General features: G+C 39.9%; 1 protein-coding gene across 2 annotated transcripts in view; it reads left to right on the top strand.

Moving 5' to 3' along the window:
• LOC309701044 (uncharacterized protein) overlaps window positions 1-16,508 on the top strand; it is a 33,173-nt gene that overhangs the window by 11,294 nt on the left and 5,371 nt on the right. For both annotated transcript variants that reach the window (XM_082525012.1, XM_082525011.1), the window contains 13 exons: window positions 78-236; window positions 4,744-4,802; window positions 4,953-4,973; window positions 6,274-6,527; window positions 6,742-6,803; window positions 7,070-7,298; window positions 7,866-10,477; window positions 10,568-10,787; window positions 13,034-13,244; window positions 14,147-14,335; window positions 14,429-14,663; window positions 15,303-15,382; window positions 16,135-16,190. In XM_082525012.1, the coding sequence (XP_082381138.1) occupies window positions 78-236; window positions 4,744-4,802; window positions 4,953-4,973; window positions 6,274-6,527; window positions 6,742-6,803; window positions 7,070-7,298; window positions 7,866-10,477; window positions 10,568-10,787; window positions 13,034-13,244; window positions 14,147-14,335; window positions 14,429-14,663; window positions 15,303-15,382; window positions 16,135-16,168 (4,365 nt within the window). In that variant the 3' untranslated portion in view covers window positions 16,169-16,190. The remainder of the gene's footprint in view (window positions 1-77; window positions 237-4,743; window positions 4,803-4,952; window positions 4,974-6,273; window positions 6,528-6,741; window positions 6,804-7,069; window positions 7,299-7,865; window positions 10,478-10,567; window positions 10,788-13,033; window positions 13,245-14,146; window positions 14,336-14,428; window positions 14,664-15,302; window positions 15,383-16,134; window positions 16,191-16,508) is intronic.

Here is a 16,508-nt window from a genome sequence, read left to right as displayed (position 1 = left end):
AGATGACTTGAGGTAATCCCTTCATACATGACATTCCAGTACCAACCCCATATCCGTATGCCTACCTTCAAATTTAGATTGGCAATGAGATAGACACGTTACTTCTGCCCCCGAGGCCCCTGAAGGATGAGGTGGTAGAGTTGAGCATGAAACTGAAAGAGGAAACCTACAACGATGCGCTGAGAGACCCAAGCAGCTTTGAGTATCAGCAGCTGGCCAGACACTTCAAACGCAGGGTGAGTCAACTATATTTTCAATCTGCTCTATATATGAAGGGGTCTGTTCAGACATGCCATGTAATGTGCACTTTTTAAGATGCTTTACCACTATGAAATGTTGGGTTGGATATACATGACTTTCTGAGATATCAACATACCTGCTGTAGTCATTACCTGAACAGTGACTTGTATACAGCATTAAGAGTATACTCACGGGTATTTTTCTAAAGAATTTTATATGCTTGACTGCAAATTCTTTGCATTAGATAACAGCCAAAAATGTCAAATGAAAAAGAGTAGGAGAAGGAGTGTGATTCTTTTTTCATTCATATAAACCAAGAATATTAATGCAAATATTAATGACTCAACAAATCTGAAGAAGAACCTTAGAATCTGTGGTCAATCTTTCATGAAATCAGTGCAGCTATTTAATTGAGTTTATTTCAGTGAGTGAAATGGATTTGAAAACTCTTTTTAAGGCTTAATATTAGGTCTGGTGGTGCGGTGTTTTTTTGGAGTAGGAAGTGAAAATGTCAAAGTCAGAGTGGAGTCCCAAATTATTGGCAAATGCTAGCTAGTTTTCTCAGCAAGCTGACACAAATACTTGTACATTTGTGCTAATTAACATATAAATAAAATCCCAAAATTTCGCTCACCAAAAGAGACTTCTTGAATGGCCTATTAGTACAATTAAGCATAGAACAGCCATACTAGTACTCACACAATTACATTTAAAATGCTCCAAAAAGCTCAACAGCACAAACACAGTCTATCCTAGGGAATCGATTTGCTGACACGAAGCCTGGAAGACAGCTAGCAGCTACAGCTCCATATGTCATCATCTGTCTGCCAGTCTACGAGGTCATGCCTCTAATAATACAAACCTTGAGTCTTAATACAATTTAAACAGATGAGTTATAAAAATTATCCCCTGTATAGTTGTTATGAAGGGGGAAATTAGGGGTTTTTTTGTAACAGGCTTTTGTATCAGGTAAACATGTGTATTTCTGCTGTAAAGGTGGATATTCTAACACTGAATCACTGCTGGAGCCAGCCTCAAGTAGACATTAGAACAGGGGGGTGGGGGAACACCAGGCCTCAAGGACCGGTGTCCTGCAGGTTTTAGATGGGTCCTTGATCCAAAACACCTGATTTAAATGGCTAAATTACCTCCCCAACATGTCTTTAAGTTCTCCAGAGGCCTGGTAATAAACTAATCATTTGATTTAGGTGTGTTGACCCAGGGTAATATCTTAAATCTGCAGGACACTGTTCCTTGAGGCCTGGAGTTCCCCAGCCTTGCATTAGAGGAACTTCAATCTTTGTTACTTACTTGGTGTCGGTTTATCTAACCCTTTACACATGGGTCAAGTCACTGTACCTGGGGCTATAGGTGCCAGGAGACCTGTTTAATGTAACTGTAGTTTTTGTCTGTTGAACACAAAGTTGTTCAAAGCAAATGCAAACATATGAAAGTAGCAGTTTAGAGTCTAGGGGCCTAAAAAGAGGAGCATCTCCTTCTCAATGATTGTTGTTTGTACTCTGTGAGCTATTTTATGTTGGAAACAGCAGGGATTTTCTGGAAATGATTTTTATCTCAGAATGTTTTTAACTTTGTTCCTCCTTGTTTTGGTTCTGTGCTTCCTGCTGACACCTCTTCTTCACTCCTTCCTTCTCTTTAACTACTTTCTCTGACGTCCACCATACTTACTCATCACCAAACTGACTTGCTTGTGGTTTCCCACAAACTGCAGACTCAGGAGTTTGGCTGTGTCTTTAAAGGCTTTTGCCTGTTTTTCACGCATTCGGATTCTTCACGCTTTTGAGCTCAGTTTCCTCCCCCCTGCCAGCAATCGGCTATACGAGCCGATGAGGCAGAAACAGAGCTGGAAAACTGCAGAGGACACACAGTACAGTATATGAGCAGTGAGTCACCACGAGCTGCTGGAAAAAAAGCTGCTTTGCCAGGAAAGCAGAGCGCTGGTGAGTTCCCGAACTGCCGGGAGGCTTTCAGGCTCCACTCCACGTTAGTGACGCGGGAAGGCAGTTTATGGTTTAAGTATCGGGGTCAGGCTTGTTAATGAGGGAGTATGAAATGGATAATAGAAACAGCAGGAGCTCTGCTGCAGCACAGAAACACACATGAAGAAGAAGAAGCACAGTGCAAATGCAAAATGCTGTTTTTTATCCAGATAAGCATGACTTTAACTGGGCATCAAGAAACCCAATGGCCAACCATTTATCAGTTTATGTCTTTCCATGATGGTTTTACAAAGTGGGAAGACTTCCAACTTGAAGAGCTAATACGTGTTTAAAAATGCACACAGTGGTCACTCTCTGAGAAGACTGTATAAACCTCCAGCTTTATGAACATTAGCAGGTCTTCCGAGTACGTCTCACCATCAGCAGATCATTTTTCTTGATAATTTAAAGCAGAAAAAGGGCTGACATGAACAATACTTATATGGAAAAAGACTTACTTCCACTGTTACAACTTAAAGCCATATATTTATATAGTTAATTATTCACAGTGTATTAAATCTTTACAGATTGCAGTCTTAAGTAAAGGTCAATGTTTCTTTCTCTGACAGTTTGAGTCCACTCATCCTTCGTTGCAGCTTTTAGCTGCACACATTTCACAGCCAAAAGTAATTTAAAGAGATTATTTTCATCTCAACTATGAGACTGTCTGACAAATGAGAAGTCCACCTTCTCTCCAGAAATATTCATCAGTTCTTTAGCAGTTCCGAGCAAAACAACATCAGCTCTGCCTCTAATATCATGCCCTGACTGCTCAGTCCATAATACACTGAAGCCCATGGGTTAAGGCTCGTTCAACCAGGCAGTCAATCCTAAGCTACTAACCCTGGCCCGGGACTAGAGTAAGGTGCTTGGTAACTTTGTTCTAGGCAGAATAACTTGGTTTTTGCTGTTGTAGTTTATCATAGTGATATTCATAATCACTCTTAGTCTAGCCTCACACCTAGGACCAGTCTGCCTTGTGAAACTATAAACTTGGCTTTTGTGACCACTCGGATGATTTAAATCAAATCAAATCAAATCACTTTTATTGTCACATCACATGTGCAGGTACATTGGTACAGCACATGTGAGTGAAATTCTTGTGTGCGAGCTTCACAAGCAACAGGGTTGTGCAAAATACAATAATGTAAACAAGCAAAATACAAGAATGGCTACATCTGAAACTAATAAATATATGTACAATATATAATAGTATATGCATTTCTGGATGTGTATACTAAATATTTTTCTACGTGTGTGTGTGTGTGTGTGTGTGTGTGTGTACACATATTTTACAAATTAAATAGAGTAAACAATAAATAAAATATATAAAATAAAATATACAGAGTGAGACATGTGCAAAACAGTGGCGTTACTGTACAGTATGGAGTGCATAATGTTGAAGTTCCAGTAGTGAAGCTGAGGTGTCTATGACGTGTTCAGCAGTCTGATGGCCTGATGGAAAAAGCTGTCTCTCAGTCTGCTGGTACGGGACCGGATGCTGCAGAACCTCCTTCCTGATGGAAGTAGTCTGAACAGTTTATGGCTGGGGTGACTGGAGTCCTTGATGATCCTCCCCGCTTTCCTCAGGCACCGCTTCCTGTAGATGTCTTGGAGGGAGGGAAGCTCACCTCCAATTATCCGTTCAGAGCACCGCACTACTCGCTGGAGAGCTTTGCAGTTGTAGGCGGTGCTGTTGCCATACCAGGTGGTGATGCATCCAGTGAGGATGCTCTCAATGGCACAGTGATAGAAGGTCCTGAGGATGCGGGGGCTCATGCCGAATCTTTTCAGTCTCCTGAGAAAGAAGAGGCGCTGCTGCGCCTTCTTCACTGTTTTGTTTGTGTGTACTGACCACGTAAGATCCTCAGCCAGGTGTACACCAAGGAACCGGAAGCTGCTCACTCTCTCCACAGCAGCGCCGTTGATGGTGATGGGGGTGTGTACTTCTCTGCACCTCCGGAAGTCCACTATCAACTCCTTTGTCTTTGCGACGTTGAGGGTGAGATGGTTGTCTTGACACCAGTGGGTCAGGGCGCTGACCTCCTCCCTGTAAGCTGTCTCATCACTGTTGGTGATAAGACCCACCACTGTAGTGGTGCTGATTTGGTGCTGAACACTTCCTGGATAAGGTGTTTCAGGCCTATTCTACTAGAAACAGAACCTGGATTAGACCTAGAGTGCACTGAGGTCAGTGTACATATAAGAAATCTCTGTGAGTTTCAGACTTTTCTAAATGCTCAGTTCCACACAATGTTTTTCTACCCTTGGTTTTGCACGACATCGTAAAAATGGATATCCCCTAATATAGTCATTTGAGAAACAGAAGCCTCACCCACTTGTTGTTCAACCAATAGAAAAAGCTGTGATCTCATAAAAGGGCTTTATTTTTACACACATATATATATATGTTATAAGTTGCTAACTTGGCCTCACAAAAGTCTGGTTTGACTCTGATGTTAGAGGTTTTCACTCATGTTTTCTTCCTTTCTTCGACAAACAGATTGAAGACGCCTTTCATAGAGTGCCGGGCTTCAAGATGGTTTACATTGTGGAATTCAGGTACAATTCAGCTGGCATACAGTACAAAAAGAGCACCTATCAAGCCCTCATGTAAAATTAGTTTTGCTAAAGAAAAGATACAAATTTTAAAATAAGTCATTGACTATTGTTTTAGTTATATTATGTTGTGTTTTCCCTGTTTTTTTTCAGACCCCAGAAGGATCTGGAGCGGTAAGTTGGACAAACGTTAGTTTTTCTATTATCCCCTGATTTTATAGATTTGCTACCTGATACAGACAATACAGTAAAGTAACTTCTCAAAGCTCGTGTGGAGATAAGCTACCCTGTAGATTATGAGTCCAAATGTCATGCTTTCCACGTCATCATGTCTTCACAACCCCTGTGACCTACCCTTTGAAGTAAATAACGGCTCTGCTGTAGCTCTGCTCTACTTGCCGCTTAATGTCTTTACCAACAGTCACCTCATAAGTGGGATAAGTCGTTGGGTAGCTTCAGGCCACCTGTAGACCCTGTAGTGTTACCGTTAAAGGTTTATGACAGGCTCACTGTTATTCTGTCCGGGAAACCCCACCTCAGGTTAGTCTGTCTTTGTGAGCCCCTAAAGCTACCTGAACTCTGAGAGCTGCAGGAGGAAAACAGTCAGGCTGTAAAATCATCAGATTATAGATGTTTGCATGTCAGCTGTGATTTAAAGAAACAAACTGCTGAAACAACATTATCAGACATCAGTAAAAAGTTACTCTTTTCACTAAATATAGCCTTATAACTTGTAGGTTTTATTAAGAACTGCAGTGGATATAATTTCCTCAGACGTTAGTGATAATCTCATAACAATTTGCCAGTATTTATCTTAATTGACATTGTGATAATTTATGGATAATAAAGCAACATCTTTTTAACATTTCCAGATAATGTCTTGATCACTGTTAGTCAAGTTACTTGAAAATAGTAATTAGTTACCAATTAGTGATTACTTCTTCAAGGAGGTAATCCCGTTACTTTACTGATTACTTATTTTAAAAGGTAATTAGTTACTTTATTACTTTATAAAAACATTATACACAACCTGAATACAGACATTTCAGCCCAATTCATTTTTTCTGCATAATCTATCATATAAAATTGAATCAAATGAAAGTCTCTTTTTAAAAATTATTTTAACAGTTTTAATCTTTTAACTTTATGCACATTGCATCAAGCAAAAAATTAGTTATATGCAACTTGAAGAAATTTGTTTAACATTTAAACCTATTTTCTGCATATTTCAGCATATAAAATAAAATATTTTTTTGTGTTTACACTTACTCTTTCAAATAGATCCAAGTAAAACACAGCAAAAAATAAATAAAATCAAAGATTCAGCGGCATTGGGTTAGTGTAGAAAAGACATCTTGATGTCAAGATAATTTCCCAATGTTGCCTGATAATTCCCTACCAAACTAACCTGATGAGATTCAGGTTCCTGTAGTATCGTGAAACAAGCTGACCAGTCCTGTTTTCGTCCTCTTAGGGGTTTGGTGGTCTTTGTGCACTATGCCATCACTCTGGAGGTGGATGGGAGTGGGATTGCCAACGACACGTTGGATTTCATCTCTCTGCAGAACAACCTTGTGGAGAAGAACTACCCTGGTTCCGCTGAGCAGCCCACTGTTGTCTACACCATCACTGACTTCCGCAACTACATCACTGAGGCTCTGCACAAAGACAACTTCATGACCAACAATAGCCTGGAGACACAGGGTGACCCACTGCTGTTGGAGAATGGTACCATACCCGACACTTTACCTCAAGTGTTTTAATATTATTATTGAGAAATAAATAATAAGGTTTTAACAACTCAAATAAAACCAAAAACTATGTAAAGCTCAGTTCAAAACAAAACTGAGTGCAAATCCATTTTACTCTTATTCACGATAACAAATAAATATATTCCATCAGACAGATCTTCAACTCTAACTGATCCTGTTTCTTTCTGCAGCAGAGAACTTGTTGCCTCCTGTGAAACCAACAAGTCAACCATTTGACACCTTTGACAACATGGTGAGTCGAACTTAAACATACTTAAAATTATCGGTACATGTTCTATATATGTTCATTTCCTTAAAGTATCGACCATCTTATAAAGTACAAGCATCCAGCTGTATTACTGTTGATAAAAAATTTAAGTAAACATGAGATGAGTGTGCATTTATACTGTTCTGCTAACTCTCTCACATGGAGAATATGGCAAATCATAGTTCTTGGAAACTAGTAAAATATATACAATTTTATGTTGATGACACTCTTTAAATGATTTCTGTTTCAAGGACAATGTCCTCGCTGCAGAGAAGCCTCCCGATGCACCGACGCATGAGGCGGATGACAATGATGTTTTCTCAAAGAAGGAGGACTTCCTGTTCGATCCTTTCAGCCAGTGGAAAGCTCCACAGCTTGACAGGACAAGCGAGAATGATGTCTTTTTGCTTGATGAGAGTACAGCGTCTCCACTGAACCCTGAATTTCCACAGAAGACCTTCGATCTGGAGACTCGAAACAGTAAATTCTTACTTACTGTACAGAAAAGTGAATTTTAAATTGAAGTATAGTGTGAACACACTTGTTTATCTTATAATTGTTCAATAGCTTGGTCAAAAATTCTAAGGCTTGAATTGAACACTATCTAAATTCTTGAAGGTGATTCTGAATTCTGCAGATTGGAGTTTGTTGTTTATATTTTAGATTTACAAAGAGCAAGAAAATGCTGGTTTAATAGTCAAAGGGATGATTTTGAAAAAATCAGGAAAAATTGACCAGTGCACAGGTAGGTATATATATATATATATATATATATATATATATATATATATATATATATATATATATATATATATATATATATATATATATATATATATGTATGTGTGTATATATATATATATATATATATATATATATGTATATGTGTGTGTGTGTGTATGTATATGTGTGTGTGTGTGTATGTATATATATATATATATATATATATATATATGTATATAAAATATTAGATATTTTATATATATACAAGAATATATAATAATATATAATAAACCTGTTCTGTTCTTGATTTTCTCGTTTCTACAGGTGATGGAAAAATTGAAGATGAGGGATTCCTCTTGAGTAATTCTCCCCCTGCCAGTGACAAAGCCAACCGAGAGAATGATGCTGTCAGTCCTGAAATTTCCTCTGCAGCCAGACAACCCCCTCCTGTAAACCAGCAGACAATACCTGGGCTCACTCAGAATGATGGTTCTGGCTCTGGGTCCTCTGGAGACGACCAGGAAACTGATCTTTGGATTTGGCAGACTTCAGTGACATTCAGTGACAATGAAGGTGGAAGCCTGGACATGCTCCCACCGCCTGACCTGGAGGAGACTGAAGAGGAGGACATTGATTTAGGCGAGGTTGCTGTTGAACCATTAACTACTAAGAAATCTGTTTTGGTTGACATGGGAGTAGAATTTATTTTAAAAGCAACAGCAGCTCCTGTTTTTGAAGAAGCATCGTCAGAAGGACATTTTGAAAAACCTTTTCTGGATGAGGTCCTGGTGACTCCGCACATAAGCACTGATCCCCGATACTCAACCACAACTCATGCACCTGTTTTTTCTCCCAAAGAAACTCTGGCTGTCGAGTTTTCTGTACAAACAGTGGAAGCGTCTGGCATGTATGATGACTACTCCTTGACTGAGCCTCAAACCCCTGTGGGAGTAGTTACAGATTCTCCTGAACCTGGGGCTTGGACTCAGGAGGAAGCTGTTTTTACTGGACCATCGGATTTAGCTATTGGGCTTCATAAAACCACTGAAGAGGTGGAAGTGCCTAGTGAAACAACAATAGAGCTTTCAATGGTTACAACTGAATCTAAATATGCAGAAAATGGACTTGAGAATGTAGATGTTCAAGTTACAGTTATATCTGGACCACCTAAAGTACCTGATAGGGACAGCCCTGCTACCCCACACACAATCACGGGCAGTGATTTCAGCTTTGATGCCATCACTGATGCACCATCAATAGTTGAAGTTCTTACAGAAAAACCTGAACTGCTACTGGCAGGAATAAAAGCCCAAGATCAGGTTGAAATTTTGGAAGAACAGCATATCGGGACAACAACAACAGCACCAGCAAATAAAGTACAAGATGAGGACCTGATTGTGGATGAGGTGATGATCGCCATTACAACAACTACTACTCCAGTCCCAACTTCATCAGTAAGGCCAGATCACCACAGTAGCATTGCACTCTCACCAGAGAAGGACTCGCCATTCACTCGAGTGTCGGATTCAGTGCCAGATGATGATGATCTGATTCATCATGAGCAACTAAACCATGAAGAGCTTACTGTATCCTCAATAAGCACACAGTCTCCAGATGGTCTAACCCATCTGGTTCACAATGAACCAGCAGTGTTTCACCATGAACACACAAGGTATAAAGATATTACTAACACTTCAGTAATCACACCACCTTCAGATGCTCCTCAATCAAAACCAGCAGTGATTTATCATGAACACCATGAAAATCTTCCTGAAGCTCCATCAAGCACTCCTCCTCCATATGGTCCTCAGTCAAAACCAGTAGTAGCTCACCATGAGCACACAAAGCATACAGATCTTAATGAAGCACCAGTAAGCACAGAACCTGTAGATGGTCCTCAGTCAAAACCAACAGTTGTTTACCATGAACACCATGAAGAGCTTCCTGAAGCTCCAAGAAGCACTCCATCTTCAAGTAGTCCTCAGTCAAAACCAGCAGTGGTTCACCTTGATTATCGAAACCATGAAGATCTTCCTGAACCTCCAGTAAGCACTCCTTCTCCAGATGGTCCTCAGTCAAAACCGGCAGTGATTCGTCATCAGGACCATGAAGATGCTCCTGAAGCTCCAGTGAGGGCTCCGTCTTTAGATGGTCGTCAGTCGAAACCAGCAGTGGTTTACCATGATTATCGAAACCATGAAGATCTTCCTGAACCTCCAGTAAGCACTCCTTCTCCAGATGGTCCTCAGTCAAAACCAGCAGTGATTCATTATGAGCACCATGAAGATGTTCCTGAAGCTCCAGTGAGGGCTCCGCCTTCAGATGGTCCTAAGTCAAAACCGGCAGTGATTCCTCATCAGGACCATGCAGATGTTCCTGAAGCTCCAGTGAGGGCTCCGTCTTTAGATGGTCGTCAGTCGAAACCAGCAGTGGTTCACCATGAGCATCGAACCCATGAAGATCTTAATGAAGCTTCAAAAAACACACCACTTCCAAAGGTTCCTCAGTCAAAACCAGCTGTGGTTTTCAGTGAGGACACAAGACATGAAGATCTTAGTGAAACCCCAGTACACACTCTATTTTCAGATCCACAGTCAAAACCAGCAGTCGTTGTTCCTTCCTCTGTGCAGAAAGTTGATGACCACGTTCCTGTGACTGAACTCCAACCTTTTGAACATGGTGTCTCTGATGTGCCCAGCATCGCTATCAGCTTTGATGTCTTCCAGTATGGCGGGGTGTCGATTGAAGGGGAAAGCAGTGGCTTCTCCAGTGGAGCTCAGGCCTCTGATTTAGATGCCATTGCATTGCCAACCCGACCTGGCAGGGCGTTAACAATTTTCTTCAGCTTGAGGGTGACCAATATGGTGTTCTCAATGGACCTGTTCAACAAGAGCTCCCCGGAATACAAGGCTCTGGAGCAGCGTTTCCTCCAGCTGGTGAGGATTCAAAGAATCATGACTCAGTGAATAGGAACCTTCCAGATTCATATGCCATGCTACTAACACATCTTTATCTTCACCTCATAGCTGGTCCCATACCTGGAGTCAAACCTGAACAACTTCCAGAACCTGGAGATCCTTAACTTTAGAAATGGCAGCATTGTGGTAAACAGTAGGATGAGGTTTGGTAAACCAGTACACAGAGGAGTCACCAATGTTGTCTATTTAATCTTGGAAGACTTTGCCAACACTGCCTATCAGACCATGAACCTCGCAATTGACAAGTACTCACTTGATGTTGAGTCAGGTAGGATTCAATTCAAATCAGTTCACCCAACAATTAGATGACACCCCCCCCCCCCCCCCCCCCCCCCCCCCCACCAACATGAGTGAGCACTTTGGGATAGTGGGTTCCTTCCTGTTACAAGGGAACAGGAAGGGACCTTTGGGAGAACCAGGCTCGTGCAGAATTACATCTAATGCTTTAATGAAGATGCTAATTTTGCCAGTTGTGGGTCTCTAAAACTGACACTGAGGTGTTATCTTTATTCTGAAAATATTCAGTTTACATTCATTAACAATAACTGTTTCATAAGTTGAAAATGTTTTTCTCTAAAACTACAGACCCTTGAATTTTAATACAGTTACTAAAATTATGAGATCAGCATCTTGAATGTATCTATCAGTGCCTTCCAGTTTTAGCATATTTCAATTATGATCACAGTGGGCTTCACGAAAAACAACATCCCTAAACTGATTAGGTGTTAGGGACAAACCAGGACACATTTGTCTTCTATATGTGGCGACTTAACCACAATGTACAGAATTAATTAAAAATTTTATCCAGTTGATTCATGGTTTTATGCATCTAAGGCTTGAATTTCAGGGTAAACAGAAACGATCCCTTCAATACCTATATGAATAAATAAATACCTTCAAAATCTGAACACATAAATTTATTTTCCAGTCATGTACTGATAGTTTTTCTTTTTCCAGTAAGTTATTTTTAATGTAGAATAAAGTGGAATACAGTCAGATGTGTTTATTGCTGTAGAGAAATGAAATCAAAGCTACTGTTTACTTGTGCACTTATTGCCATGATGCTCCTCAGACTGTTAAATCCTAAATTTGTATGTGCAGTGTCTGAGCAGCTCTGACAGGCTTCAGCTGTCAGGACTGCGATCTAATACCCGAGATAATCTGTCTGGCAGAAACGTGATCAGTAGCAGCACACACTGACTCACCCTGATGGGACATCATCATGGCCGCTGCTTAGAGCTGCTCCTTTGAGCCTAAACTGGTTTTTATAGTTGCAGTAACTGCAGGTCTTTAAGTGTAGACAGTGAGGATTCTTATCTGGGTTTTGAAAGGAGTGTAAAGACGTATGTGTTAAATGAAGCTCGTAAACAGGTGTAGGAGGGAGAAAAGGAAGGAGAAATCATTTTACTTGTTAAATTCAGATTAACACTGTGGTTCACTTTTAATTCTTTAGGTCTGTATACTATGTTGCTAAAATAACTGTCCCGTTTTCCTGAAAAGTATTATTTTTGTTTTTATGTAATTAGCACCAGGACATTTTTGCAGAATCATAACATTCAACGAGAATATAAAATGTCTCTAATCCTATGAGGAAGACAGGTCCAAAACTAAGAAAGTGGTGTAAGTTTAAAATAGTGGAATTTGGCAAAAAACAACAACTCTGAGTGGAACAATCACTTAACACATCATTAACAATTTGCCACCAAGAGGTCCAAAAAGAAAGTTTTTTGTTGCTGTAATAGTGTTTCAAGACTTACATGTAACCCAATCTGCCAGTCCAGTGACATACATGTTTGCATTTCAGCAGAGTTTAGGATTTATCCACAGAAGAATGAGATTTTATTTACTGTTATCGGAGGAATTACTCCATATTCCCTCCACCTCTGCTGCTGAGCTGTAGCTCTGTAATCTGTCTGAGCCAATCAGAGGAGCACCTCACTGCCTGATCACCCTAAGCTATAGCAGTGAGTCACTGCATCAGGACTCACTGTGTACATATAATCAGTTTACTCCTCTCATCTTCCCTGTACTCTCGAGGCAGGTTTTCCATTGCACAAGCACATGTCAACCTTATTGGGTCATATAAAGGTTAGTTAGGTTGGTTGTTCTTGAACTCTTAAGGATTTTCCCAAGATACAAACAGTCAGGACTCTTGCTGCTGGTCTGGTGTCTCATGGGAAATATTTAAAGTCATTGATTGTTGTGTTAAAAAAGACTTGAAAAAGCCTAAGAAAAGCATCTAAGATTTTCCAGCACTTTCTAGGGTATGCTGAAGTACATAAACATAAACTGATTTATCCTTGTGCTGCTTTTGTCTTTATTAAGACCAGGCCAACAAACATTTTGTCATTTGAGTGCTGACCAGATGCAGACTCCTGAGGCCTGGAGTTTACTAGAGCTCTTTGAACCCTTACCTCTGTTTATGTAGGATGGCATCTTCTTCTCTTTCTTATGGTTTCATATGACACTGTGTCTTCTAATTGCTCCTTTCATTTTCCACTGTTTGTTCCTTAGGTGACCGGGCTGATCCCTGTAAGTTCCAGGCATGTAACAAGTTTTCCAGGTGTATAGTGAATCAGTGGTCAAGTGAAGCAGAGTGTGTGTGCAACGCTGGATATCTGAGTGTGGATGGCCTGCCATGTCAGAGCATCTGTGAGGTGCAACACGATTTTTGCCTTAATGATGGAAAATGTGACATCATCCCTGGCAAGGGTGCCATCTGCAGGTAAGAGAAAATTAAATATCGCTGTTCTTGTTTCACAATGTTTCTGTATTTTATGCCTCATTGGTTTCATTCTTCAGTATATTACCACATATTTAATTAGTTTACAATGTATAAATATACTGCAATATGTCTGCTTGTACCAATTTGAAGACTTTAAAATAAAGAGAAAACAGTCAGCTTTCTTCAAATAAAATGCATCTTTCTAAGCAGTTAATGTCCTGTAGATACAGATGTAGGTAGTACTTTTTCCCCATTGAAAGTAAAAAAGATCCTTTGCAGGTACAGCAGGTAGAAATGAGCTAGTAGTGAATTCTGGTATAAAGTATCTTTTATGATATGAAGTCAGTATTTTTATGCACGGTCTCTGACAATTAAAGATAAATGTTAAGAGAGGGCACTACCTCCAAAATAAAAGCTGCTTATATTACCTCGATATGTTTTTCTTATCAACAAAATTGCATTTTTAAGTTTTAACCTTTTTTGATTCGCATTATATATTTCTAAAATTAAATTGTCCTTTGTGGCCCTTGTGAATATGTGATTAATGTTATAACAAAATACAAGGCACTTTGTATGATCTGTCTCAGTTGTTCTTAAACATAAATACCTTTTTCATCTGCAAACAGCTACATAGCACTTTGGAGAATATAAATAATATGAACACAAAATGTTCCTAGGTTGAAGGACATCTGTGAAGCATTTAGATGTTCAGCTGTATACTGAATGGAAATTACAGCATTATATTACTTAATGTAATGCTTACATTACTGCTAGGCCAGTTCTAGAAATATTAAATAAAAGAGGGCTGAAAAAGCCTGAAAGCATACCATTAGACCATTTCAGTATAATCTTTGGTGTTTTTACTGCAAATTTGTACTACAAATTTGTAATCTTTGCTGCAGGTGTCGTGTTGGAGAAAATTGGTGGTATCGTGGTGAACACTGTGAAGAGTATGTTTCCGAGCCATTGGTGGTGGGCATCGCCATTGCCTCAGTGGCTGGTTTCCTGATGGTGGCGGCTGGGATTATCTTTTTCCTGGCTAGGTCGTTACAAGAGCAGTATGATGGGGAGGACACAGAGGACCCCTTACGGTACAACAATATCATTGGCGTTTTAACAACAAATTAAATGAGAAAAAATACATTTCTAGAAAGCAAACTTTTTGAACTTGCGTTGTCTTTCAGGCGAGGTGACAGTTTGCCAACACTTGAACGTGCCACCAAGTTCAACCCGATGTTTGAGAGTGACCCTGTTACTGCCCAGTACTACCGCCGCTACAATGATGACGTGCCCCAGTACTACCATGAGTCTGATCGCGGGCTCCCTCACTTCAGCAGCTCTGCCAGTGTAGGCGATTCTAAAGACCTCAGCAGTGAAGAGATAAAAAACATCTATCAAAACACCACACTCAGTAAAGAGGTAGGAAAAGGCAACATTTCTGCTGCGTAAAGCTGGGTGTCATCTGCATACAGGGGGAATTTGTTGCATTTGCAAAAAAATATGGGCCCAAAACTGAGCCTTGTGGAACACCATGAACATGCCCTCAAATAGTGAAAATGGTAGCTTAAATAAACAAGCTGAGTGTCAGATATTGAGTTGAAAAATATGAATTTCTATTTAGTTTTAGGATTTTGAAAAATTTATTATGTAGCATAGAATTGGGTAACTACTGAGCATGTTGTATCAAGAACAATAAGGGTGCTGATTTTATAACATCAGCAATGTTTAGAAAAGGAAACTTTTCAAGAGGACCCAGTTTATGGGTTTGATTTTTATAGTTCTGGATCACAGGGCAGCTGGTAAAGGAAGTGACTTTCACCTCCTACACAAAGCTTTACTTCAAGTAAAATCAATTTGACACCTCAGACAGAGCCGGCCAACTGTTGTGACATTTTTCTGGATCAGAGGTTTTCAGTCTCAGCAGGAGGTCTGTACTACGCAGACGGGTATTTTTACATGCAGGAACTCCTCATCCTCGTTCTTCCCCTCCTCTTTCTCCTCTAGACTGACTCTCACACAAACATGTTTTCTCTGTGCTGACCTCTAACCTCTCTGCAGGAGATTCAAGAACGCCTGAGGATAATCGAGCTGTGCGCAAGGGATCAACACTTTGCAGAATTTGTGCGACAGACTCAAATGTAAGCTTTTTAATTGCTGTTTGTAGAGTGAACATAAGCTGAAGGTGTGAACATCCAATTTAAAAAGAGCTAAAGAAATAATCTTCATGTTAGCTGCATTTTCTGATTAATCCTACTATGACTAACATGGAGCGAGGAATTTAATGATTTCTGAATTGCTAAAACGAGTGTGCAACCGGAAAAAAACTGAATGTTTCAATATAACTTAGAAATGCTTTGTACATAAATGTTAAAATGAAAAATACAATGAATGAAAGCCAAACTCAAACAAATCATATCCAAACTCCATGCCACTGGTAATGAGTTTACTCTGTAGGTTTTTGTGGTTAAGTTGATGATTTTAAACTCTCATCGTGAAGTGTATGAAAAATATCTTTTGTACTCCAGGGAAATAAAACCCAGTGAAACTTCCTCAGCGGTTACACTAACGGCCTGTGCAGAAGCTTCAGACCAAACAAACTGCTTTAAACTCAGCCTAATCTCCATCATGATGAGAGTTGAGTTGAGGAAAAACATTGGAAACATTTAAAAATAGCAGGAATGGTCTGGCGGGTGGCTTTAAACTATTTCTGACCTCAGATGTGCAGAAACATACAAACAATAATCCTCCTCCCTCTCTCTGCTCGCCTGTTTATGTTTCGGTTTAATTTGGGTTTTTTTTTTTTGTGGTTTGGAAGTCGCCTGTTTGGACCTCATCAGTCAGCAGCCAAAACCAGCAAACTAATCCAATTTTCTCTTATTTGGTGGACCAGATTCCTGGAGAGGAGAGGGAGCTCCAGCACATAACCATCCAGCAGCCTCTGACCAGGTACCAACAAACCCACCCACTGAAATTTATTTACAGTACACTGGAAAATGTGACAGAGTTAAAGCTACAGGACAGCAGAGATAGTAATTATCTGAAACATATCCCCATTCTCTAAGGTAAAATACATGGCAAAGTTAGATCATTTCTGAGGATGAAGAGCGTGGTCACAGTTCCATTATGCCTACTGATAGTTACACCTCAGTGTCTGCATTTAACTGTAAATACAATTTTTGAACCACAGACAAATCTACACCATGTGCGATTCCTTCCTGTTGTCCTGATATTTGGTTGATCTTGGCTTATATTCAGACAATATAG

Source organism: Aulonocara stuartgranti (genome assembly GCF_965226115.1).
Source record: "Aulonocara stuartgranti genome assembly, chromosome: 23".
Lineage (NCBI taxonomy): Eukaryota > Metazoa > Chordata > Actinopteri > Cichliformes > Cichlidae > Aulonocara > Aulonocara stuartgranti.
The sequence above is the reverse complement of the archived record's forward strand: the minus strand, read 5'-3'. Positions and strand labels throughout refer to the sequence as shown.